The 27,710-nt window shown below is 36.4% G+C and overlaps 1 protein-coding gene across 19 annotated transcripts in view; it reads left to right on the forward strand.

Moving 5' to 3' along the window:
• Window positions 1-27,710, forward strand: part of PPP1R9A (protein phosphatase 1 regulatory subunit 9A) — a 342,780-nt gene that overhangs the window by 236,740 nt on the left and 78,330 nt on the right. For 10 of the 19 annotated variants that reach the window (XM_069587435.1, XM_069587437.1, XM_069587442.1 and 7 more), the window contains exons 6-7: window positions 8,724-8,859; window positions 14,438-14,503. In XM_069587435.1, coding sequence (XP_069443536.1) covers window positions 8,724-8,859; window positions 14,438-14,503 — 202 coding nt within the window. The remainder of the gene's footprint in view (window positions 1-8,723; window positions 8,860-14,437; window positions 14,504-27,710) is intronic. The other 9 variants (XM_069587440.1, XM_069587443.1, XM_069587445.1 and 6 more) reach the window with 1 other exon arrangement.

Genomic DNA, 27,710 nt, shown 5'->3' on the forward strand with positions numbered 1-27,710 from the left:
AACATATTTTTCAGTAATCACTTTAAATGTAAATGGATTAAATGCTCCAACTAAAAGACAGAGACTGGCTGAATGGATACAAAAACAAGACCCATATATACTGTCTAAAAGAAACCCACTGCAGACCTCACAGCACATATAGACTGAAAGTGAGAGGATGGAAAAATATATTCCATGCAAATGGGAAGCAAAGCAAAGTTGGAGTAGCAATCCTCATATCAGACAAAATAGACCTTAAAATAAAGAATGTTACACGAGATAAGGAAGGACACTATGTAATGATCAAGTGATCAATCCAGGAGGAACACATAACAATTGTAAATATCTATATGCACCCAACATAGGAGCACCTCAATACATAAGACAATCACTAACAGACATAAAAGGAGAAATGACAGTAACACAATAATAGCAGGAGACTTTTAACACCCCATTCACACCTATGGATGGATTATCAAAACAGAAAGTTAATAAGGAAACACAAGTTAAATGATACATTAGATAAGATGGATCTCATTGATATCTTCAGGATATTCTATCCAAATGCAGAGGAAAACACCTTCTTCTCAAGTGCACATGAAACATTCTCCAGGATAGATCTCATCTTGGGTCACAAATGAAACCTCAGTAAATTTAAGAAAATTGAAATCATATCAGGCATCTTCTCTCAACCAAAATGCTATAGACTAGATTTCAATTACAAGAAAAAAACTGAAAGAAATACAAACACATGGAAATTAAACAACACGTTTCTAAATAACCAACACATTACTGAAGAAATCAAAAGGGAAATAAAACATCTAGAAACAAATTACAGTGAAAACATGACAACTCAAAACCTATGGGATGCAGCAAAAGCAGTCCTAAGAGGGATGTTTATGTCAATACAATCCTGCCTTCAGAGACAAGAAAAGCATCAAGTAGACCACCTAACTTTACACCTAAACTGGAAGAAGAAGGAAAAAAACACCCCAAAACTAGTAGAAGGAAATAAATCATAAAGATCCAAGCAGAATAAATGAAAAAGAAATGAAAGAAACAATAGTAAAGAGTAATAAAACTTAAAGCTGGTTCTTTGAGAAGATAAAGTTTGTAAGCCGTTAGCCAGGCTTATCGAGAAAAAAAGAGAGAAGCATCAAATCAACAAAACCAGAAATGAAAAAGGAGAGGATACAACAAACAATGTAGAAATACAAAGAATTATAAGAGACTATTATGAACAACTGTATGGCAATAGAATGGATAACCTGGAAGAAATGGACAGATTCTTAGACAAGTTCAGTCTTCCAAGACTGAACCCAGTAAGAAATAGAAATTATGAGCAGCCCAATTAGAAGCACTGAAATTGAAGCTATGATCAAACATCTCCCAAAAAACAACAGCCCAGGACCAGATGGCTTCACAGAACAACTCTATCAAACATTTAGAGAAGAGCTAATGCCTATCCTAAAACTCTCAAAAAATTGCAGAGGAAGGAACACTTCCAAACTCACTCTACTCACCATCACTCTGATACCAAAACCAGACAAAAACAGCAGACAAAAAAGAAAACTACAGGCCATGTCACTGATGAACATAGATGCAAAAATCCTCAACAGAATTTCAGCAAACAGAGTTCAGCAGCACATCAAAAAGCTCATACACCATGAGCAAGCTGGGTTTATTCCAGGGATGCAAGGATTCTTCAGTGTACCCAAATCAATCCATATGATGCACCATATTAACAAATTGAAAGATAAAAACCATATGATCATCTCAATAGATGCAGAAAAAGCCTTGAACAAAATTCAGGACCCATTTATGATTAAAACACTTCACAAAATGGGCATAGAAGGGACCTACCTCATCATAGTAAAGGCCATATATGATAAGCCTGCAGCAAACATTATTCTCAATGGTGAAAAACTGAAAGCATTCCACCTAAGATCAGGAACAAGACAAGGGTGTCAACTTTCACCACTATTATTCAACATAGTTTTAGAAGTCCTAGCTACAGCCATCAGAGAAGGAAAAGAAAGAAAAGGAATCCAGATCAGAGAAGAAGAAGTAAAGTTCTCACTGTTTTTCAGATGACATGATATTGTATATAGAAAACCCTAAAGATAGTATCAGAAAATGACTAGAGCTAATCAGTGAATACAGCAAAGTTGCAGGATACAAAATCAATGCACAGAAATCACTTGCATTTCTATATACTAACAATGAAAAATCAGAAAGAGAAATTAAGGAACCAATCCCATTCACCATTCCAAGAAAAAGAAATATCTAGGAGTAAACTTACCTCAGGATACAAAAGAACTGTACACAGAAAAGTACAAGACACTAATGAAAGAAATCAAAGCCAACAGAAACAGATGGAGAGATATCCCATGTTCCTGGGTAGGAAGAATCAATATTGTGAAAATGACGATACTACCAAACACAATCTACAGATTTAGTGAGATCCCTATCAAATTACCAGTGGCAGTTTTCACAGAACTGGAACAAAAAATTTCACAATTCATATGGAAACACAAAAGACCCTGAATAGCCTAAGCAGTCCTGAGAAAGAAGAATGGAGCTGGAGGAAACAACCTTCCTGACTTCAGATTATACTACAAAGCTACAGTCATCAAGGCAGTATGGTACTGCCAAAGAAACAGAAATATTGACCAATGGAACAAGATGGAAAGCCCAGAAGTAAACCCACACACCTATGGGTACCTTTCTTTTGACAAGAGGCAAGAATTATACAATGGGGCAAAGACTGCCTCTTTAAGAAATGGTGCTGGGAAAACTGGACAGATGCATATAAAAGAATGAAATTCGAACACTTCATAACACCATACACAAAGATAACTCAAAATGGATTAAAGACCTAAATGCAAGACCAGAAACTATAAAACTCTTAAACATAGGCAAAACATTTGATGTCATAAATCAAAGCAAGATCCTCTCTGACCCACCTCCTAGAGTAATAGAAATAAAAACAAAAGTAAACAAGTGAGACTTGATTAAACTTAAAAGCTTTTGCACAGCAAAGGAAACTATAAGCCAGGTGAAAAGACAGCCCTCAGAATGGAAGGAAAATAATAGCAAATGAAACAACTGACAAAGGATTAATTTCCAAAATACACATACAACTCAATCAAAAAGTGGGAAAAAGACTTAAACAGACATTTCTCCAAAGAAGACATACAGAAGCCTATCAAACTCATGAAAAGATGCTCAACATCGTTCATTATTAGAGAAATGCAAATCAAAACTACAATGAGATATCACCTCCAACAAGTCAGAATGGCCATGATCAAAAAGACTACAAACAATAAATGCTGGAGAGGATGTGGAACAAATGGAGCGCTCTTGCACTGTTGGTAAGAATGTAAATTGTACAGCCTCTATGAAAGATGGTATGGAAAGTCCTTAAAAAAACAGGAATAAAACCTCAGTATGACTCAGCAATGCCACTCCTAGGCATATAACCTGAGAAAACCAAAATCAAAAAAGACACATGTATCCCATTGTTCGTTGCAGCACCATTTACAATAGCTAGAACATGGAAGCAACCTAGATGTTCATTGGCAGACGAATGGATAAAGAAGTGCTACATGTACACAATGGAATATTACTCAGCATAAAAATAAATGCATTTGAGTCAGTTCTAATGAGGTGGATGAACCTAGAGCCTATTATACAGAGTGAACTGAGTCAGAAAGAGAAAGATAAACACATACTCTAACACATATATGTGGAATCTAGAAAAATGGTACTGAATAATTTATTTACAGGACAGCAGTGGAGGAACAGAAATAGAGAATAGGTTTATGGACATGGGATGAGGGGAAGCGAGGGTGAGATGTATGGAAAAAGTACCATGGAAACTCACATTACCATATGTAAAATAGATAGCCAGTGGGAATTTGCTGTATGGCTCAGGAAATTCAAACAGCAGCTCTGTTTCAATCTAGAGGAGTGGGATGGGGTGAGAGATGGGAGGGAGATTTAGAAGGGAGAGGTTATATGTATACCTATGGCTGATTCATGTTGAGGTTTGACAAAATTCTATAAAACAATTATCCTTCAATAAAAAATAAATTAGAAAAAAAGAAAAGTAAAACTATTTTTTAAAAAAAGAAATTCTTTTGGACTCTGTGGGAGATGGAGAAGGTGGGATGATTTGGGAGAATGGCATTGAAACATGTATAATATCATATAAGGAATGAATCGCCAGTCTAGGTTCGATGCAGGATACAGGATGCCTGGGGCTGGTGCTCTGGGATGACCCAGAGGGATGGTACGGGGAGGGACGTGGGAGGGGGGTTCAGGATGGGAACACGTGTACACTCGTGGCAGATTCATGTTGATGTACGGCAAAACCAATATGATATTGTAAAGTAATTAGCATCCAATTAAATTAAATAAATTTAAATTTAAAAAAAGAAATTCAAATCTCTAGTTATATGTTAAGGAAGTCAAGGTATAATATACAGAATAAGGAATATGGTCAGTAATAGTGTAGTAAATCTGTATGGGGACAGATGGTTACTAGACTTAGGATGATCTTTCATAATATATGCAAGTATCAAATCATTATGTAAATCACCTGTAACTAACATAATATTGTTACATAGTATTGTCAACTTTATTTCAATAGAAATAATTAAAAATAAATGTAGAGAATTACTATGTTCATGGATCAGACAATTCTATATTATTAGTAGAATTGATCCACAAATTGATCTATAGATTCAAAGCAATCCCAAATCAAACATCAGTGTGCTTTTTAAATGAAACTGATAAGGTAGTTTTAAAATTTATATAGCTATTTAGATAACTTAGAATAGTCAGTAATTTTGAAAAGGGCATACATAATTGGATAACTCACAGCACTAGTTTCAAGATTAAGTATATTGCAGTCAAGGCAGTGTGGTATTGGCACAGGGATAGAAACATCAATGCGAAAGATTGAAAAGTTCAGAAGTCAGCACACAAGTACATGGTCAATTTATTTTCAGCAAATGTGCCTGAGTAATTCAGTGGTGGTAACAAATAGTCTTTTCAAAACATGGTATTGAAACAACTGGCTACCCATTTGGAAAATATTGAGCCCCCCTTTACCAAACATCATGCATGAAAATAAATTTGAAAGATTTCACCTATGTGATATAAAATCAAAACATTAACATTTTAAGAAGGAAACAATTAGGTTGGGACAAAAGTAACTGTGGTTTTTGCATTTCTGAAATTTGCCATTTGATATTGGAATATATTATAAATAAATGTGGTTATGTTATATATCGTTTTAATGCACATTTCTTGCTTTATGTTTTTTTGCTAGTGACTTGTTCAGTTGCTAAGTTGTGTCCAACTCTTTGTGACCCCATGGACTGCCGCACACCTGGCTTCCATGTCCTTCACCATCTCCCAGAGCTTGCTTAAACTCAAGTCCATTGAGTCAGTGTTGCCATTCAGCCATCTCATCCTCTGTTGTCACCTTCTCCTCCTGCCTTCAATCTTTCCCAGCATCAGGGTCTTTTCCACCGAGTCAGGTCTTTGCATCAGGTGGCCGAAGTATTGGAGCTTTAGCATCAGTCCTTCAGGGTTGATTCCCATTATGATTGACTGGTTTGATCTCCTTGCTGTCTAAGGGACTCTTAAGAGTCTTTACTTGCTGTTTATTTTCTGTTTATTTTAGACTATGGAAATGATGTTAGACAAAAAGCAGATTTGAGCAATTTTCTTATTTGAGTTCAAAATGGGTCTTGAAACATCAGAGACAACTTGCAACATCAATAATGCATTTGCCTCAGGAACTTCTAACGTAGTACAGTGCAGTGGTGGTTTAAGAAGGCTTGCAAAGGAGACAGGAGCCTTGAAGATGAACATAATTGCTGGTCATTGGAAGTTGACAGTGACAATTGAGAGTCATCATTAAAGCGGATCCTCTTACAGTTAGTTGCCTAAGAACTCAGCATTGACCATTTTACAGTCATTCAGCATTTGAAGCAAATTGGAAAGGTGCAAAAGCTCGAAAAGTGGATGCCTCATTAGCTGACCAGGAATCAAAAAAATTGTCAATTTGAAGTGTCTTCTTCTCTTATTCTATGCAAAAACAATGAACCATTTCTCAATCAGATTGCAAAATGCAACAAAAAGTGGATTATATACAACTGGTGATGACCGCCTCCATGGCTGGACCGAGAAGAAGCCCAAAGCACTTCCCAAAGCCAACATGCACCAAAAAAGATTATAGTTACTGTTTGGTGGTCTCTTGCTGGTCTGATCCAGTAGAGCTTTCTGAATTCCTGTGAAACTATCACATCTGAGAATTATGCTGAGCAAATTGATAAGATGCACCAAAAACTGCAGCCCCTGCAGCTGGCATTGTTCAAAAGAATGAGCCCAGTTCTTCCCAATGACAATGTCCAACCACATGTTAAAAACTTGAACAAACTGAACTATGAAGTTTTGCCTCCTCCAGCATATTCACCTCTCACCAACCGACTACCATTTCTTCAAGCATCTTGACACTTTTTGCAGGGAAAATGCTTTCCACAACCAGCAGGGTCTAGAAAATGCATTCCAAGAGTTCTTTGAATCCCCAGCTACAGATTTTTATGCCACAGGGATAAACTTATTTCTCACTGGAAACATTGTGTTGATTGTAATCATTCCTATTTGATTAATAAAAATGTGTTTGAGCCTAGTTATAATGATCTAAAATTCACCACCTGAAACAGAAATTACATTTGCATGAACCTAACCAGAGAAAATCTTTGTAATATTAAATCAGGCAGATTTCTTAGGTAGGAAGCACAAATCACAATCTTTTAAAAAAGAATAATTTGGACTTCCTTGAAAGACTTAGGAAAATTAAAAGGCAAGCCACATTGAGAGAATATAATAAATCATATGCATATATGATTTGTGTGTATATATCTGTGTGTATCTATAATACATATATATGTCAGGGAAGTGTGTAATTTCCTTGCTTCTGTCTCACTGCAGCAAAAATTTGAAGCAATGGACTAGTGTTACAGCTCAGTTTTATTCAGCAAGCAAAGGAAAATACATCCTTGAGGTATGAGGGCAGGCCAGCCCAAAAGAAGTGAAGAGAAGAGAAGAGAAGCCAGCGGCTTAATTTTGCTCCCCTTTTTGTATGTTTTCCTCCTCCCCCTGAGCCTGTCCGATGTAAACTGGGCTAGCCTGGAGGGCTGTTTGCTTCATCTAAGGTTCTCACTCAGGTTCTTGGTCCTTCCTTTGTTCTGTTTTTCCGGGCTTTTTCCTTTCTTTGTCTTTTTGCCATCACTATTTTGGACTCCTTTTTCCTATTCTAACTACCTAACATATATGTATCCAGAATATATAGAAAATGACTACAATTCAATAATTAATTTCCCAGAGAAAAATGCCTTGGATGATAAATGAACACTGAAGCATACTTTTACAGTCTTATTTGAAACAACATAAAAATAACTCTAAAAAATATGTTTAATTACTAATATCCAAGTATAAAAATTTTGACTTTTAGTGTATTTGTACAGAAAATGGTAGAGTATTTCTTTTAAAATTGTAATGGAAAATAGCAAAGTATTGTAATCAGAAGTGTTAGTTGCTCAGTCATGTCCAACTCTGTGAAACCCCATGGACTGTAGCCTGCCAGGCTCCTCTGTCCATGGAATTTTTCAGGCAATAATGCTGGAGTGTGTTGCCACTTCCTCCTCCATAGGATCTTCCGAATCCAAGGATTGAACCTACATCTCCTGTGTCTCCTGCATTGCAGGCAGATTCTTTATCACTGAGCCACCTGAGAAGCCCAATCAGAGGAAAACATCAGTTCGGTATATAAGCGAGATTAAACAGTTACTAACCAAAATAATGAAGTTAAATAATATATGGAAACTATATTATGGAGACATACTATTTGTATTTTTAGAAAGATAGAGCCATATATTAGTGTGGAAAGATTTTAAAAAGTGAGTATTAATTTGTTGAATAAGAAACATAGTATCAATGAGGATGTATCATAAATGACTAGATGGCAATAAGTAAATGTCTTCCGTGATTTTCTCTTTATGTATTTTTTCTTACAGGAATTATATTGACAGGTATTTCCCCTTGAGTATGTCTTGAGGCCACATCCTTCCTCACAGCATCTTTCTCCAAACTTAGTGAACTGATTGACCTCTCCTTTGTTTTAGTTGTTCGTTTTAAAAACACAGACCAAAAAATAACCACATTTTTTTCTCTTCTTTTTTTTTTACCTTTAGAGTCATAGTGACTTAGCAAAAAGTCAATGCCTCCTTCTTATTTACTCACATAGAGTATGCCATACCTCAAAATGTTTTTCAAGTAGTTTTTGCATTTTAAAGAGAATGTAACTGTGGAAATGATTCTAAAGTTCAGTGTTACAGAAAATTGTGACCTTGCTTTCATTTTGTAGGGCATCAAAAATGTGTAAAGTACTGGAGAATGGATTACATCTGTTTTGTCTTCTCCTAAAGTAATAATTTTTTTTGTGGTTCTTTACTTTTCCTCTTTTCCTTTGGTCTGTGGCTGCAAAAATCACTTTAATTGCTCAGCTAACCTTTCCTTCTACCCAAGCATACCTTTAAAAAAACAGGTAATATTATTTTTTTGAGGCTGATATACTCTGATGAAATGTGAAGTTTATTTACTTTCCTTAGCATTCCTTTTTTCACTGGAGAGTATGACTAAACCAGTTCTCTTTAACTTTCGTGTAGATTTGTTATTGGGCGAGAAAAGCCTGGACAAGTGAGTGAGGTTGCCCAGTTGATAAGCCAGACTCTGGAACAAGAAAGGCGCCAGAGAGAGCTGCTTGAACAGCACTATGCCCAGTACGATGCTGACGACGACGAGGTAAGTTGCACTTGCAAACTTTCTTCTTCCTTCATTTTTTCTTACTACATCCCTGCTCGATAAGACTCTCTTTACCATATAACAGTAAGACAGATCTTTGCAGTTTTTCAAGGTGAATATATCAACCTCAACCTGACAGAAAGGAAATATTGCTTGTGTTTGTTATTAGCTTATCAATCAATTAATGGTATCATATTTAAAGTATGAAGTCTTCTGGATCAAATAAGCCCTCTTTTACCATATTATTAAGATACATTCATTGAAACAAAAAAAAAAGGATAAAAATACCAAAATATAAATACTAGCTATCTTGGATTTTTCTCTCTCTGCTTTGTATTTTTCAATTTTTTTTCCAAATTTTCTACAGTAAGTATGTAACAGGGAACACTTTTTCAAAAAATCAGTAATCATTTTGAATGAAAAGACATACGTACATATACAAACATACACAGAAAAGTACTGAAAATTGCTGAGTTTTTTAAGAATTTTTTTCCCCCCAGGAAGAGAAAGTTCTTTGGATCTGCTCACTATGATTTGTGCTAACATAATGCAGAGCAAAGCTTTTCCACCAGCACATATTCCATAGAGTAGATCCATATTGGAGTAATTTTGCATCTTGCTCTCTGTAAAAGATCAAGCAAATGAATAGAAGCTAACCCCCAAGTGAAAACGACTCTCCGGAACCCTTGTGTGCTGTAATATAATACAGATGCTGGCCTATTTCTAATGTGAGTGCCAAATGTACATTGATATAATGGGACAACATACTTTTTTATAAACATGTTAAACATGCATATGTTTCACATTGACATGTCAAAGGATCCATCAACAATGTAGCTGCAGAGTTTCATGCTCCATAAACATAGTGAATATTCAGGTAAAATAGATATTCTTCTTTATACCAGCTGGTAGAAGGACAGTGCAACTTCATATGTTCAACCTCTACTCATCTGATATATTATTTTTCCAGAACTTTTTTGGTTTCTATCAAGGACCTAGTGAAGATTAATAAAGAGACATTCAAATATTTTTCATGTATTCTTAGTGTGGAATGTTCTAACCCAAATGTATACTCATTTTTCATTTGTATGTAGTATAATGAGGATGTATGCTCTCTTTATTATAGTAGAAAATTTTTTCAGTGGTGCTTCAGTCAACTATTGATCTAAGAATAAACATCAGACTATTTATTTTTCACGTGAGTGAATTAGTTTCTTAAAATTCTATTTAATTGATTTAGTTTTTCACTTTCAGAATTCATTTTAAATGACAAGTATTTTTTTTGAAACAGAAACAGTGATTTCCTCAAATATTTGAACTGTCATCTTCCCTATTTTTCAGTTCTCTGCACAAGTATCTTGCGTTTTATCAGAGACGCTGATTGCTTTGGCTGCAAGCCTGAATTAGGGTTGTAGAATCATTGCAGATTTGGCTGTTACCTGCTCACTCTGTTAGAAACAATTTAAGGTTCAGGGGAGTACGGGTGACATCAAGTGGTGGAAGGTGAGGAGGCCAAATTTTCCAGTCGTTGAACCTCAGTGTCTTTGCTTAAAAGTACAGGGCCAGTTCCTCGTATTCATAAAGCATGAGGAATAAAGCATCAGGTCTAACAAGGAAAGAGGGAAAAATCAGATATCTCTTTAATTAAGGCTTCCCAACTAAACATTTTAGATCACATACTACATATTTCCTCCAGTTATCTTGAAGAACAGATCACATTCATCTGCCAAAGCTTTCAACCTAAAGTTTTTTTTTTTTTTTTTTTGGTAAGATTTTCTCTAATAATTTGAATAAATGCATAAGGAATATTTGTCATTCAATGGTTATACTTAGAAATATACCATATGGATTTTGTTTATTTGTTTGTATGCCTTTTGCGGGGGACTTCCCTGGTGGCTCAGCAGTAAAGAATCTGCCTGCAATACAGGAGACCTGCGTTTGATCCCTGGGTTGGGAAGATCTCCTGAAGGAGAGTATGGCAACCTACTCCAGTATTCCTGCCTAGAGAATCCCATGAACAGTGGAGCCTGGTGGGCTACCGTCCATAGGGTCACACAGAGTCAGACATGACTGAAGCGACTAAGCAGCAGCAGCATGCCTGTTTTTATAAGGAAAGCAGAGTTGATTGTCACCTGAGCAAATATTCTCAGGGGCAAGGAGGGTAAATATTCAGTGCCAGGCTTCTGCCACGTGCCTTTCCTACATGATTTCAGATAATCTTTATAACAAGCAGAAGAGAATCCTTTCCCCTCCTTTTTCTAAAGATGTAATAATTGAGGCTTTTTCTAGTGGTATAGCTAGTGGCTGCCAGATTTAGGATGGGAACAGAGTCCTTCTGGCTCCGAAGCCTGGCCTCTTTGCAGCACACTGCTGATTTTGAATGGAGTAGACAGATGTGTCTGTCTTGTATCTAGGCACACACAGAGTAACTGGGACACAAGAGATTCTGGAACGATTCCTGTTTTGGGTAATGAAGTTTCTTGTAACACCAAGGTTCTGGAATTCTTTGTTCTATGAATTTCTATTAATAGGGAGATTGAAGAGGACTTCCCTGGTGGCTCAGACAGTAAAGCGTCTGTCTACAATGCAGGAGACCTGGGATCGATCCCTGGGTTGGGAAGATTCCCTGGAGAAGGAAACGGCAACCCACTCCAGTACTAAAAAATCCCCCAGGTGGAGGAGCCTGGTGTCCATGGGGTCGTAAAGAGTCGGACATGACTGAGCAACTTCACTGTTTTACTATAGGTAAATACTTAATCCAGAAGTAGCCTGTGAAGATAGGGCTTAGAGGGAAGAATAGCTGAATATAGAACTATTCTACAAAAAACCGGAATTCAGTGTTAGGGTAAACTTTTTATTCTGCCTGCAAGTTGTTGAAATAGAAAGCAGATGCTTGCTACACCGAGTAGCCTTCACTTTATTGAAAAGGTCAAGGAGTTCTTTCTCATTGTTTCTCTCTCATGTTCCTTTTGGACACATCCCTCTCCCTTTCTTGTGTTACACACTGCCTCACCAAAGCATGCCCAGCTAAAACCAACCAACACACATAATTTTCTGTGTGTTAGAGAGACGAAAGGTCTGCAAATAGTGAAAACCCACTTTTGTGTAAACATGTCAATTTATTTACTTGATTTAGACATTTTTTATTAATGCTTCCAGGTGTTTGTAAGTTGATTGATTTGAGTGTTATGTCCTTATTTTTTATTTATTCTCTCTCTGTGTTAATGAAAAGAATACATAATGAAAATAACCAATATTGGTTATCCAATGAGCGATTTGGATGGTCCTTGAATAATTTATTGATTTCATATGTAATTGAATAATTTATTGATTTACATATCCTTGTTAACCCTGAGTTGTGTAATCAATCACTTGGTTTCTCATTTTTCTTACCATTTATAGAATCATCTTGGGATTTCAAAGTTAGAATCATTTTTATTTGATAATATCCCCCATGACATTCCCTAGGCCAGCCAGGAAAACCTCTAATTAAATGCAGAACGACCAGGTTCATCCAGTTAACTTCCAGAGCCAGCACTTAGATCAGCATTGTCTACTGCTGCTGCTGCTAAGTCACTTCAGTCGTATCCGACTCTGTGCGACCCCAGAGATGGCAGCCCACCAGGCTCCTGCATCCCTGGGATTCTCCAGGCAAGAACACTGGAGTGGGTTGCCACTTCCTTCTCCAATACATGAAAGTGAAAAGTGAAAATGAAGTCACTTGGTTGTGTCCAACTCTTTGCCACCGCATGGACTGTAGCCTAGCAGGCTCCTCTGTCCATGGGATTTTCCAGGCAAGAGTACTGCAGTGGGGTGCCATTTCCTTCTCCAATTGTCTACTGAAAAACAGATAACTCTGGTTTTGGTCACATAACCCAAGGTTGATTCTAATTTGGAACCTGTCACATTGACAGAGGGGAGTTGCTTGCTTGAACTGACCTATGGAAAGCATTGCACTGTGAGGAAATATATCCTGAAAATGTAAAAGTACAGTGGGCCTCTTATCAGAACCATATTGAGGATTAAGAATACTTTACCATGTATTGTGTGTGCTTATATGTATCTGTTTTAATAGTTTAATAAATTACAAGTCATACTCCAGTAGAATTTAAAATATATAGATAATCCCAAACTTCATTTAAATTTCTGAATTTTCTGTTTTTTTTTTCCTTCAAATATTTAAACTGGAAGAGTTTAAAATAAGTGAGTGCCCAATTCAGTTTGAATTGCATTCCTGTTTCTGTTCATTCTCTGTTAAACATTCTGATTTTTTTTTAAAGTTAAAATGGCTCTGCCTAACAGCTGAAAAATAAAAGAAAGGATCCTTTAAAGAAGAGGGAGATGTATATCTGAACCACTGAAAAATTTTAAATGTAGATGTGAGTGTATCTGTGATAAGGCATTGTACTTCTGGATTTATAAAATTATCATTCATTTATTTTCCTTTCTTTCTTCTTTTTATTGTAAAACAAACAAACAAACAATCTGAAAGGTAACCATGGAGGATTTCAGTACACCCCTCAGACAGTCAGCACTATCCCATGAAATTCTAAGGTTATAGTAAATTTTTCAACTAGATTTTATTTTCAGTAACAAATTTAATTTCCATTCATATGCCACAGCTATCAGTGTTTACCTTTTCAGGCGAGGTGATATAATTCTGGCATGTGTTTTGTGTCTCATGAGTCATGTATCTGTATTTTGGGAATCCATTTCTGTCAAAAAGAGCAAAATAGAATGCGAAACACTGTGGGCTTAGATTGGAAATGAAATGTGAACTGGTACTGTGCCACTCTTTAAAATTAGGGCGTATATGATGGTGGCTCACATTAAAATGAGTTACTTTACATACACTTTTAAAATTATATGATTATTTTGCTTTTGCTTCTTTAAATATTAAGGTATAATATTTATTAGACTTTGAAGTCTTAGATTATAGATGGCATTTCAAAGCCTTTTTGTGTAGTAGTTTATAACAAGATGAATTATCACTCCAGAAGCCAAGGCTCCTTCTCTTAAAATATAACTTAATCTTTCTTTCATAATTTGTTTTTATTACTAGAAATTATTATTATTACAACTATATTATGACAACATTAGCTTATTTTTTTAGAATCTTTTAAAGTATTGAATACAGTTTAGAGCAGCTGCCTACATGGATATGCATTTTTATTGCTTGTGTTAATATGTAATAATTAGAAGCAGGAATATAATGCAAGTTACGGTTTGCATAAGAGTTAAGGTTTACAGAAATGTAATTTTTATGTGAAAAAGCATTAAAGGGGTAACATTAAATTTGACTTACGCTGTATGCTGTTCCGGATCGGAAGCAGGTTGTGTTGTAGGAACAAGAGATTGCAGTTACTATGGAACTATGGACGGCCTTTTAACAATATGAACTGGCTTTATAACTAGTTACATGGTTGAGAAACTGAGAGTTTGGGGGTATTTTCTTAGTTCTTAAAAATTTATGTTACAGTAAGCACTGGAACTTCAGTGTTTCTCCTTCCTGTACACTAGGCTGCTGTCTCTAGTGGAGGGAAAAGCCTTTTTTAATTTTTGTTGTCAACCATTTTAGAACACTGTGGCTGAATTGCAAGGAGTGTCTGGCAACTGCAATAACAATAACAACTATTTCCTAAAGGTTTGTTTTTCGGTGGAAAATAATGCTTATCTTTACCTTCCTGCTTCATGTGTGAAATTAAAAAGTCTATGTGTCTTATTAACTAGCTCTGTGCTCGGAAGAACTTCTCTAGAACCATGTGTTTTGTATGTTGAATAACTATTTGAAAACAATCACTCAAAAAATAGTATTTAATTCTGAAACATAGCACACATTTTAGTCACAGGCTCTGCAGTTTGGACTCACTTCCTAATATTTCACCATGGATGTTTTTAACACCTAACATTTTAAATATTTTGTAATTCATAAAAAGGAAAAGAAAAAGATAACTAACAATAGGGCTGTATGATGTTTATAAAATATACACAGCAATTTAAATATATTGTCTTTAAATTCAGTGATCATTTTTTAGAAAGGATCATTTGGTAAAGTTCTTAATTTTTAAAAGAACTAAATGCATATATCTTTCAACTATAGTAGTACTTGTTTACATGACATATTGTAGGCATACTAAAATGTATAAAAATATTTTATACTTTAAATAATGAAACAATTCTCACTATCTTTCCGTTCAGTTCAGTTCAATTCAGCCGCTCAATCGTGTCCAACTCTTTGCGACCCCATGAATTGCAGCACGCCAGGCCTCCCTGTCCATCACCGACTCCCAGAGTTCACTCAAACTCACGTCCATCGAGTCCGTGATGCCATCCAGCCATCTCATCCTCTGTCATCCCCTTCTCCTCCTGCCCCCAATCCCTCCCAGCACCAGAGTCTTTTCCAATGAGTCAACTCTTCGCATGAGGTGGCCAAAGTACTGGAGTTTCAGCCTTAGCATCATTCCTTCCAAAGAACACCCAGGACTGATCTTAGAATGGACTGGTTGGATCTCCTTGCAGTTCAAGGGACTCTCAAGAGTCTTCTCCAACACCACAGTTCAAAAGCATCAATTCTTCAGCACTCAGCTTTCTTCACAGTCCAACTCTCACATCCATACATGACTACTGGAAAAACCATAGCCTTGACTAGACGGACCTTTGTTGGCAAAGTAATGTCTCTGCTTTTTAATATGCTATCTAGGTTGGTCATAACTTTTCTTCCAAGGAGTAAGCATCTTTTAATTTCATGGCAGTAGTCATCATCTGCAGTGATTTTGGAGCCCCCAAAAATAAAGTCTGCCACTGTTTCCACTGTTTCCCCATCTATTTCCCAAGAAGTGATGGGACCAGATGCCATGATCTTCGTTTTCTGAATGTTGAGCTTTAGGCCAACTTTTTCGCTCTCCTCTTTCACTTTCGTCAAGAGGTTTTTAGTTCCTCTTCACTTTCTGCCTTAAGGGTGGTTTCACCTGCATATCTGAGGTTGTTGATATTTCTCCCAGCAGTCTTGATTCCAGCTTGTGTTTCTTCCAGTCCAGCGTTTCTTATGATGTACTCTGCATGTCAGTTAAATAAGCAGGGTGACAATATACAGCCTTGATGTACTTGTTTTCCTAGTTGGAACCAGTCTGTTGTTCCATGTTCAGTTCTAACTGTTGCTTCCTGATCTGCATACAGATTTCTCAGGAGGAAGGTCAGGTGGTCTGGTATTCCCATCTCTTTCAGAATTTTCCACAGTTTATTGTGATTCACTATCTTTAGCTGCCAGTAACAGTGATAAGAGTAACTTAGAAATGGGAAGTCAGGTGTATTTAAAAGGGAGATTGAATCAGTTCTAATGAGGTGGATGAAACTGGAGCCGATTATACAGAGTGAAGTAAGCCAGAAAGAAAAATACCAATACAGTATACTAATGCATATATATGGAATTTAGAAAGATGGTAACAATAACCCTATATGTGAGACAGCAAAAGAGACACAGATGTATAGAACAGTCTTTTGGACTCTGTGGAGAGGGCGAGGGTGGGATGATTTGGGAGAATGGCATTGAAACATGTATATTATCACATGTGAAATGAATCGCCAGTCCAGGTTCGATGCATGAGACAAGGTGCTCAGGGCTGGTGCACTGGGATGACCCAGAGGGATGGGATGGGGAGGGAGGTGGGAGGGGTGTTTAGGATGGGGAACACATACACACACAAAAAGACAAATGAAAGAGAGATTGCTTTATGGTGATTAGAAGAGCCAGAAAAATAGAAGAAATACAAAACCTTTCAACTTGTATGCAGACTCCTATTTGACTGGACTTTTAAAATTATTATATTTAATCATACCCTTTGGTTTATGATCCCAGATCTCTACTAGTGGTCATTATCATTGAAATTCAGAATCATAAGGTACTTGGAAGACATTCAGTTAAAGATTGTGTTCATTTTTGGTCTTACCTAAGCAATGCACACATGTACACACAAGCACACACACAAACAAATACACTATGCTCAAGAGGTGGCATACTGCTCTACTTGAAAGGTCCTCTCTAGTAATAGTACTTGTATGTAGAAACGTTGGTATTTATAACATTGAGCAGAGACAGGAAGATGTAGCATGTGAAGGGAAATTAGAAGTTAGAACAGAAAACTTTGCCTAAATAATGCCATCTTTTTGTATCTCATCTTTGGGGTTTATTTTTATTTATTATAATTCAGGTGATTTGAATATGTTTTCTCATTTTTTTCCAACTACCACATTGTGATATGAATTCATGAGCCAGATACAAAATGTCAGATAGAATTTAAATTAAATTTAAATTAAATTTCTCTCAGATTACAGACTTTGTACTTTCTAGAAACCATTCTAGAACAGTTCAGTGATGAATTGCAGAGTTAGCAATGTTACACACAAGTGCCATAAAAACAAACACAAATGACAGTATTTTTCCAACTTTATAAACATTTATGAGTTGAATATAATTTTTTACCAAAAAGCTCAAAAATGCTAAAATGCACAGTAAGAGTTCAGCCTTATTATCCTGGGAAACTAACTTTCCAGTGGGCCACAGGGATCCTGTGGTTCCCCATGCTTTGGGGTCTCCTGTTTTCTCTACCTTGAATGCCATTCCTTGCACTCTTTGTTGCTCTTGTTAATCCTGTTCACCTTTCAGAACTCCGTTTAGGTTTCATCCATTCCTCCAAAAGCTTTCCTGGGCTGTCTCAGCTGGGCTGAGGGCCAGTTTTTATCCAGTCAGTAGCACCTTGTATAGCTTTCTCTACCACTCTTTATCTGCTGCTAGTTTGTAATCTCTGCAATGGCAGCTTTCAGTAGCTGCTTGACTTTGAATACAGGCAGGGGTGAGCGCAACACTGGGCAGTTAGAGGAAGCCAGGACATTGAATCGAATTGAATCACTCAAATGATATTAAGGTGAAGAGTGGCGAGAAGAGTCAAATGAGGAGAATGACGTTCAGTTAGGAACATAACTGAAATAGTGAAGGGGAAATGGCACAGAATACAGGGACAAAAGAATCTGACTGGGAATAGGTTAGAGACTGAAGGTAGGGAAAGGACTGAAGGAAGCTGCTGTGCTTGTCTTTGGCACTTTGAGGGTTAGCACCTTTCTGTGGGCTTTGGCTATCACATTTTAACTGTTTTGGGAGACTATGAATTTACAAGAAGACCTTATCTTTATCACATTGCACCAAAATCTTCTGCATATAAAGCCAAGAAAAAAAATAATTAATGCGTATTTCATTCCTTGAAAACCTTTGGGACCTTGGAAATAGCAGCCTGGTGACTCATACTGACATGACTGCTTTTTAGTCATAAATGAATAAACAAGTAGTAGAAATAGAATAGTCGAAATGGCCTAAGTGATACCAAGATCTATACTGCATTGATCTTCTCCTGCCCATTGTATGAACTTAGAAATATCCTTCAATCATAGAAATCTTTCCTGATACCAGGAATATAGTCAAACCTTTAGAGTGTGAAATGTATATAATGAGGTATATGGCCTTGGTACCAACACCAGATAATGATGAAAAAGATGTGTAAGTTATTCCTATTCAAAAGAATAAAGTTCTTCCCTACTCAAAATAATACGAAAAATTGTAAACAAAATAGTAGCAAACCGTATTCAATAACATAAAAAAGATATCATGGCCAAGTTGAGTTTAGCCAATAATGAAAGTATGGTTTAACACTGGAAAATCAGTCACTATTGCATCTGACATTGTATGGAAAGGCATGAAGAAATAATTAAAGAAATAAATTAGAAAGAAAGACATAAGAGTTACCATTACCAAGAGTTATCGTAAGAGTTATTATTACCAAGTGATTGTCTGTTTGGTAAACCTCAAATATATATACAGAGGATACATTACAGATAGAAGTAATATATGATTTCAGAGAATTTGCTGGATACAGAATTAATATAAAATATAACACCTATTTCACTGTATCTACATAGAGAAAATGTAATTTGTAAGCTATTTACCTTGTTAAAGGCAAGAACATGCCTAACAAAGGATAAGTATGACCTTCATGGAGAAAAAATACATTTTATTGAACTTTATTAAAGAAAGCTTGTATAGAAAGACAAAAAACCTTCTTGTTCATGGACTAGGAGACTCAATAGCTTAATTCAGTCAATTTTCTATAAGTTAATTTATATATTCAATATGATTGAAATAAAAATGATTCTAAGGAACTTTTAGATGGAATTGGATAACCTGATGCTCAAATATGTATATGAAAGAATAATGCACCAGAAATAACCATGATATTTCACATGGTATTTATTATTAAGAGATATTTACTATATTATATTAAGAGATATTTATTATTAAACTGTAGCAAGTTAGAACCTAGGACAGAAGAATGGACAAGTTGGTCAATTAGCTCAGAAACAGACCCTCCCACATAGAAAATTTGTTTGTGACACAGATAACACTCTAGATGAGCTGAGAAATATTAGGCTTTTCAATGAAGGGTAAATGGTAAAATTGCAATCCTTATCTCAATCTGAGCTTAAAAGTTCATTCCAGATAAATTATTACTCAAATGTGAAAAGAAAAGCTGTAAAATTTAGGATTCAGTATAGAATAATATCTTTATGACTTCAGTGTAAGAAATGGTTCCTTACATGAGACACTTAAGCAAATCCATAAAGGAAACAATTGAGAAAATTGAGTGCATTACCATTAATAACTTCTTCTTATCAAGAGACTACTTCTGTGAAAACAAAAAGACATACCAGAAGCTTGAAGAAAATATTTGAAAAAATAAAAAACTGAAAGAAACCTGTATAAAAAGTCCTCTATGAGCCAGTGAGAAAAGTCTACATATAGACTATTGACTTAAATCATCATATTGTAGGAAAAGAGAAATCTGAGTGGCCAATGAGCACATGAAAAGATGCTCAAACATATTAGGAACCAAAATGTAAAACTTAAAAGCCAAAATGAAATACTATTTTCCATCTATAAAATTGATTTAAATTGGATATTTTAAGTTTTGGTGGGAATATGGACTAAAAGGAACTCTTCTCTGTATAAATATAAATTGGCCAATTCACTTTGAAAAGTGATTTGGCATTATCTAGTGAAGTTGACTCAACAATTATGTTTCTTAAAAAAATACGTTAGTAAAATTCTTAAATTCACGAGGTGTTGCTGTTGTTGCTGTTCAGCCACTCAGTCGTGTTTGACTTTTGTGACCCCATGAACTGCAGCACACCAGGCCTCCCTGTCCTTCACTATCTCCCTGAGATTGCTCAAACTCATGTCCATTGAATCCATGATACCATCCAGTCATCTCATCCTCTGTCGTTCCCTTCTCCTGCCTTCAGTCTGTCCCAGCTCAGGGTCTTTTCCAGTGAGTCAGCTCTTCCAGTGAGTCTTGCATCACGTGTCCAAAGAATTAGAGCTTCAGCTTCAGCATCAGTCCTTCCAATGAATATTGTGGGTTGACTTTCTTTAGAATTGATTGGTGTGATCTCCTTGCTGTCTAAGGGACTCTCAAGAGTCTTTTCCAACACCACAGTTTGAAAGCATCCATTCTTCAATGTTCAGCCTTCTTTATGGTCCAACTCTCACATCCATACATGACCACTGGAAAAACCATAGTCTTGACTAGATGGACCTTTGTTGGCAAAGTACTGTCTCTGCTTTTTAATATGCTGTCTAGGTTGGTCATAACTTTTCTTCCAAGGAGCAAGCATCTTTTAATTTCATGGCTGCAGTCGCCATCTGCAGTGATTTTGGAGACCAAGAAAATAAAGTCTGCCACTGTTTCCATTGTTTCCCCATCCATTGGCCATGAAGTGATGGGACCAGATTCCATAATCTCAGTTTTTTGAACATTGAGTTTTAAGCTAGCTTTTTCATTCTCTTTTACATTCATTCAGAGGCTCTTTAGTTCCTCTTCACTTTCTGCCATTAAAGTGGTGTCATCCGCATATCTGAGGTTACTGATATTTCTCCCAGCAGTCTTGATTCCAGCTTGTGACTCATCCAGCCTGGCATTTCTCATGATGTACTCTGCGTATAAGTTAAATAAGCAGGGTGACAATGTATAGCCTTGACATACTCCTTTCCCAATTTGAAATGAGTCCATTGTTCCATGACCAGTTCTAACTGTTGCTTCTTTACCTGCATATAGGTTTCTCAGGAGGCAGGTCAGGTGGTCTGGTGTTCCCATCTCTTTCAGAATTTACCATAGTTTGTTGTGGAAGCACAGTGTAATATCATTCTTATAATTGAAAAGAATTGAATACAACTGATATCTCTATCAAAAAGAGAATGGGTTAATATATTGAGGTATATTCAATGGAATACCATACAGAAGATGTCTCTGCAATTCATAACAGGAATTTCAGGAGCCTATAATTAAAAAGAGAAAGGCACAGAAGAATATAAATGATACAAACTTCATATAAATGACTCCATTTATATGAAGTTCAAAATCATGTAAAAATTACTGATACATTACTTAGTCATACAAAAATATAGTAAAGCTAAAGAAAAACAAGAATGATAAAAATCAGCAGAATTCTTCTGAAGGGCGAGAGACTAAAGTATTATAGAATCAAGAGGCACACAGAGAGGATTATAATTGAAATGTAGTGGCACTGCCCCTTAAGTTGTCAGTTCATTTGTGGTGGTTATATCCTTATTTCGTTATATTTTTGTATATTTCATAAATATTATTTGTGTGAACTCAATATTTAATGAAAAAGTTAAAATCTTAATTAGATCCCATTTGTTTATTTTTGCTTTTATTTCCAGAATTCTGGGAGGTGGATCATAGAGGATCCTGCTGTGATTTATGTCTGAGAGTGTTTTGCCTATATTCTCCTCTAGGAGTTTTATAGTTTCTGATCTTACATTTAGATCTTTAATCCATTTTGAGTTTATTTTTGTGTACGGTGTTAGAAAGTGATCTAGTTTCATTCTTTTACAAGTTGTTGACCAGTTTTCCCAGCACCACTTGTTAAAGAGATTGTCTTTACTCCATTGTATATTCTTGCCTCCTCTGTCAAAGATAAGGTGTCCATATGTGTGTGGATTTATCTCTGGGCTTTCTATTTTGTTCCATTGATCTATATGTCTGTCTTTGTGCCAGTACCATACTGTCTTGATGACTGTGGCTTTGTAGTAGAGCCTGAAGTCAGGCAAGTTGATTCCTCCAGTTCCATTCTTCTTTCTCAAGATTGCTTTGGCTATTCGAGGTTTTTTGTATTTCCATACAAATCTTGAAATTATTTGTTCTAGTTCTGTGAAAAATGTGGCTGATAGCTTGATAGGGATTGCATTGAATTTGTAAATTGCTTTGGGTAGTATACTCATTTTCACTATATTGATTCTTCCGATCCATGAACATGGTATATTTCTCCATCTATTAGTGTCCTCTTTGATTTCTTTCATCAGTGTTTTATAGTTTTCTATATATAGGTCTTTAGTTTCTTTAGGTAGATATATTCCTAAGTATTTTATTCTTTTCGTTGCAATGGTAAATGGAATTGTTTCCTTAATTTCTTTTTCTACTTTCTCATTATTCGTGTATAGGAATGCAAGGGATTTCGGTGTGTTGATTTTATATCCTGCAACTTTACTATATTCATTGATTAGCTCTAGTAATTTTCTGGTGGAGTCTTTAGGGTTTTCCATGTAGAGGATCATGTCATCTGCAAACAGTGAGAGTTTTACTTCTTCTTTTCCAATTTGGATTCCTTTTATTTCTTTTTCTGTTCTGATTGCTGTGTCCAAAACTTCCAGAACTATGTTGAATAGTAGTGGTGAAAGTGGACACCCTTGTCTTGTTCCTGACTTTAGGGGAAATGCTTTCAATTTTTCACCATTGAGGATAATGTTTGCTGTGGGTTTGTCATAAAGCTTCTGCACAACAAAGGAAAATATAAGCAAGGTTAAAAGACAGCCTTCTGAATGGGAGAAAATAATAGCAAATGAAGCAACTGACAAACAACTAATCTCAAAAATATACAAGCAACTTATGCAGCTCAACTCCAGAAAAATAAACAACCCAATCAAAAAATGGGCCAAAGAACTAAATAGACATTTCTCCAAAGAAGACATACGGATGGCTAACAAACACATGAAAAGATGCTCAACATCACTCATTATTAGAGAAATGCAAAGCAAAACCACAATGAGGTACCACTTCACACCAGTCAGAATGGCTGTGATCCAAAAATCTGCAAACAATAAATGCTGGAGAGGGTGTGGAGAAAAGGGAACCCTCCTACACTGTTGGTGGGAATGCAAACTAGTACAGCCACTATGGAGAACAGTGTGGAGATTCCTTAAAAAATTGCAAATAGAACTACCTTATGACCCAGCAATCCCACTGCTGGGCATACACACCGAGGAAACCAGAATTGAAAGAGACACATGTACCCCAATGTTCATCGCAGCACTGTTTATAATAGCCAGGACATGGAAACAACCTAGATGTCCATCAGCAGATGAATGGATAAGAAAGCTGTGGTACATATACACAATGGAGTATTACTCAGCCGTTAAAAAGAATTCATTTGAATCAGTTCTGATGAGATGGATGAAACTGGAGCCAATTATACAGAGTGAAGTAAGCCAGAAAGACAAACACCAATACAGTATACTAACACATATATATGGAATTTAGGAAGATGGCAATGACGACCCTGTATGCAAGACAGGAAAAAAGACACAAATGTGTATAACGGACTTTTGGACTCAGAGGGAGAGGGAGAGGGTGGGATGATTTGGGAGAATGGGAATTCTAACATGTATACTATCATGTAAGAATTGAATCGCCAGTCCATGTCTGACGTAGGGTGCAGCATGCTTGGGGCTGGTGCATGGGGATGACCCAGAGAGATGTTGTGGGGAGGGAGGTGGGAGGGGGGGTCATGTTTGGGAACGCATGTAAGAATTAAAAGATTTTAAAATTTAAAAAATAAATAAATAAATAAAATAAAATTAAGTTAAAAAAATAAATAAATAAAATAAAATTAAGTTGAAAAAAAAAAAGTTAAAATCTGTCATGTTCAATTGCTTATATTTAACAGTTATGTGCATATAAAATGAATATGACATGATTCGTGCTCTCCAGGGTCCTGTAAAATGACTTAAAGACTTTGTGTCTCAAAGTGGGATTCTCATAGTACTTCTTTTTTTTAAATATAAATTTATTTATTTTAATTGGAAGTTAAGTACTTAACAATATTGTATTGGTTTTGCTCATAGTACTTCTTTAGGATTGCAAATTTCTCCACCCAACCTCGCATCTGCTGGAAGAGAATATGCGCTATAAATGGCCTAGGGCTATGGGAGTTTGTGGGAAGGGTTAGGTATAATCAGGCTGGAGCTGCCCAGTTTAAAGATGCCAGGAAAACTGTCGGGAAGACTTTTGAGCGCTGGTATTGCAGACACTTTTCAAGAAGAAATTTTTGTCACAAACCACCAGATAGCCATAATGAGGAGAGGAGTAAAATTATTCCCCCTCAAAGGAAATTATAAGTTTGAGAGTACATTTATTATTAATCCATAGAAACACCATCAATGATATTTTTGTTGGTCTTACTTTTTGTTTGCTATAGATTCTGTAGCTATAATTTCTAGATCTATGTGATAATCAGCATTTTTGCAATCATATGAGTCAATTTTTTATGAATACACCATATTTTCCAAGATTCAATTAGTTGTACAATTAAAGAATTATTGAAATAATAATAGTGTGCCACTTGGTCAGTGTAGTTGTTCTCTTCTGCAGATTAAAGATTCAGGAAAATACAAATCTCTTAAGTCTCTTCCCACAGTTCTGCTGGCAACAGAATAAGTGCTTCATTGTTTCCTTAGCAAGTAAAATGAAACTCAAGGAAGGCTGCCAGTTTGAAACTGCAGTGTGACATTTGAATTACAGAGGTCTACTTTGGTCTCTTGACTGTTTAGTTCTGGATATCAGTGGGAAAAATAGGGATCACTGGTTCCCTCCTCATTTAGAATATATTCATCAGAGACTTAAAGATAATGACATTTATATCTTAGTAAGTAGCTATCAGTTATAAAGAGGAATTGAATTAGAAATATTGAGTCATGGAAAAATATAGTTTATACTCCCCAGAAGCTTAGTATTTTGCTGTGGAAACAAATATGTATGGTAAAGAATTTAAATCATTTTCAAAGCAGTCTGTCAAAAGGCCAGAGTCTAAAAGAATCATCACAACAAAGGACACACAAAAGTAAAAGCGTGAGTTTGAGACTTGTGGTTTCAGCTTTTATTTGCAAGAATTTGTTTGTTGTTATTGTTTATATGTTTTTTGTAACTAAGAAGCTGGGGTAATATTGGGTGAAATCAAGAAATAAAAAGACCAGTTTACCTGCAGAGTATATGAAAGGAGTAATGGTGGGAAAGTCTTCAACAGAGTAAACGGAATAATGTTATAAAAACTTCAAAAATTAGCTAAATTTCTAGGAAGTTTTTTGAAACTAACACAACATTGTAAAGCTACTATACCCCAATAATAATAATAATAATAATGATTGGGAACAGTTCTCTCCAGGGCTGTAAGATTTCTGAGGCATTGACTACTGTTTGTTCTAAACTTCAAGTCCCTTATAATTATACAGTGGAAGTGACAAATAGATTCAAGGCATTAGATCTCATAGAGTGCCTGAAGAACTATGGACGGAAGTTCATGACATTGTACAGCTATGGCCCTAACAGAAGCAGAAGGTGTCAAGAATACACAGAAGAACTATACAAAACAGCTCTTCATGACCCAGATAATGGTGTGATCACTCTCCTAGAGCCTGACATTCTAGAATGCGAAGTCAAGTGGGCCTTAGGAAACATCACTACAAACAAAGCTAGTGGAGGTGATGGAATTCCAATTGAGGTATTTCAAATCCTAAAAGATGATGCTCTGAAAGTGCTGCACTCAATATGCCAGCAAATTTGGAAAACTCAGCAGTGGCCACAGGACTGGAAAAGGTCAGTTTTCATTCCAGTCCCAAAGAAAGACAATGCCAAAGAATGTTCAAACTACCGCACAATTACACTCATCTCACACAGTAGCAAAGTAATGCTCAAAATTCTCCAAGCCACGCTTCAACAATACATGAACCGTGAACTTCCAGATGTTCAAGCTGGATTTAGGAAAGGCAGAGGAACCAGAGATCAAATTGCCAACATCTGTTGGATCTTTGAAAAAGCAAGAGAGTTCCAGAATAACATCTACTTCTGCTTTATCAGCTACGCCAAAGCCGTTGACTGTGTGGATCACAACGAACTATGGAAAATTCTTCAAGAGATGAGAATACCAGACCACCTGACCTGCCTCCTGAGAAATCTGTATGCAGGTCAAGAAGCAACAGTTAGAACTGGACATGGAACAACTGGTTCCAAATTGGGAAAGGAGTACGTCAAGGCTGTATATTGTCACCCTGCTTATTTAACTTACATGCAGAGTACATCATGAGAAAGGCTGGACTGGAAGAAGCACAAGCTGGAAACAAGATTGCTGGGAGAAATATCAATAACCTCAGATATGCAGATGACACCACCCTTATGGCAGAAAGTGAAGAGGAACTAAAAAGCCTCTTGATGAAAGTGAAAGAGGAGAGTGAAAAAGTTGGCTTGAAGCTCAACATTCAGAAAACAAAGATCATGGCATCTGGTCCCATCACTTCTTGGGAAATAGATGGGGAAACAGTAGAAACAGTGGCAGACTTTATTTTCTTGGACTCTAAAACCACTGCAGATGATGACTGCAGCCATGAAATTAAAAGACGCTTGCTCCTTGGAAGAAAAGTTACGACCAACCTAGACAGCATATTAAAAAGCAGAGACATTACTTTGCCAACAAAGATACATCTAGTCAAAGCTGTGGTTTTTCCGGTAGTCATGTGTGGATGTGAGAGTTGGACTATAAAGAAAGCTGAGCTCAGAAGAATTGATGCTTTTGAACTGTGGTGTTTTAGAAGACTCTTGAGAGTCCCTTGGACTGCAAGAAGATCCAGCCTGTCCATCTTAAAGGAAATAAGTAGTGAATATTCATTGGAAGGACTAATGCTGGAGCTGAAACTCTAATACTTTGGCCACCTGATGTGAAGAACTGACACATTTGAAAAGACCCTGATGCTGGGAAAGATTGAAGGTGAGAGCAGAAGGAGATGACAGGGAATGAGCTGGTTGGATGGTATCACTGACTTAATGGACACGAGTGAGTAAACTCCAGGAGCTGGTGATGGATAGGGTGGCCTGGTGTACTACAGTCCATGGGGTCACAAAGAGCTGGACACGACTGAGTGACTGAACTGAATCAGTGATAGCACTTCTATCCTGGAAAGCATTCAGGTTGACCTCAGCTCACTGGCCAGGGTTTTTATGGATTATAGAATTGCCTTAACCCGTAGATTTCTCCCTTGTGGTCCCATTCCTCATCTGTAAAATCATTGATATCTTCTGCTATATTTGAGGATATAGTGGTATGGCACTAAAGACACTGATACCACTAGTACCTTAGACCGAGTGAAAATCTCAGTTGAAGAATCTTAAGGAGACAGCTCCTGTATTTCTAAAGTAGACCTTGATGGTTTATGGAATTTGTTTAGCCAGTAGGGTCTGGAAGCCTGGGGAGTATAGTCAGTCTCAGAACTGCAAGTTGGTCTCATTCTTCTATTTGGAGTTCTTTTAATAGTAGTTTTAATTATATGCTGTGGGAAAGACTGAATAGATTTTGTCTGGCCACTCTTGGCCACACGTATTAATGTCGTCAAGGGAATGCCATACTCATGGGAAGGTTCATCAGATACCCAGATGGTGCAGAAATGAGGATGAGTATTATTGGAA

Source organism: Ovis canadensis, chromosome 4 (genome assembly GCF_042477335.2).
Source record: "Ovis canadensis isolate MfBH-ARS-UI-01 breed Bighorn chromosome 4, ARS-UI_OviCan_v2, whole genome shotgun sequence".
Lineage (NCBI taxonomy): Eukaryota > Metazoa > Chordata > Mammalia > Artiodactyla > Bovidae > Ovis > Ovis canadensis.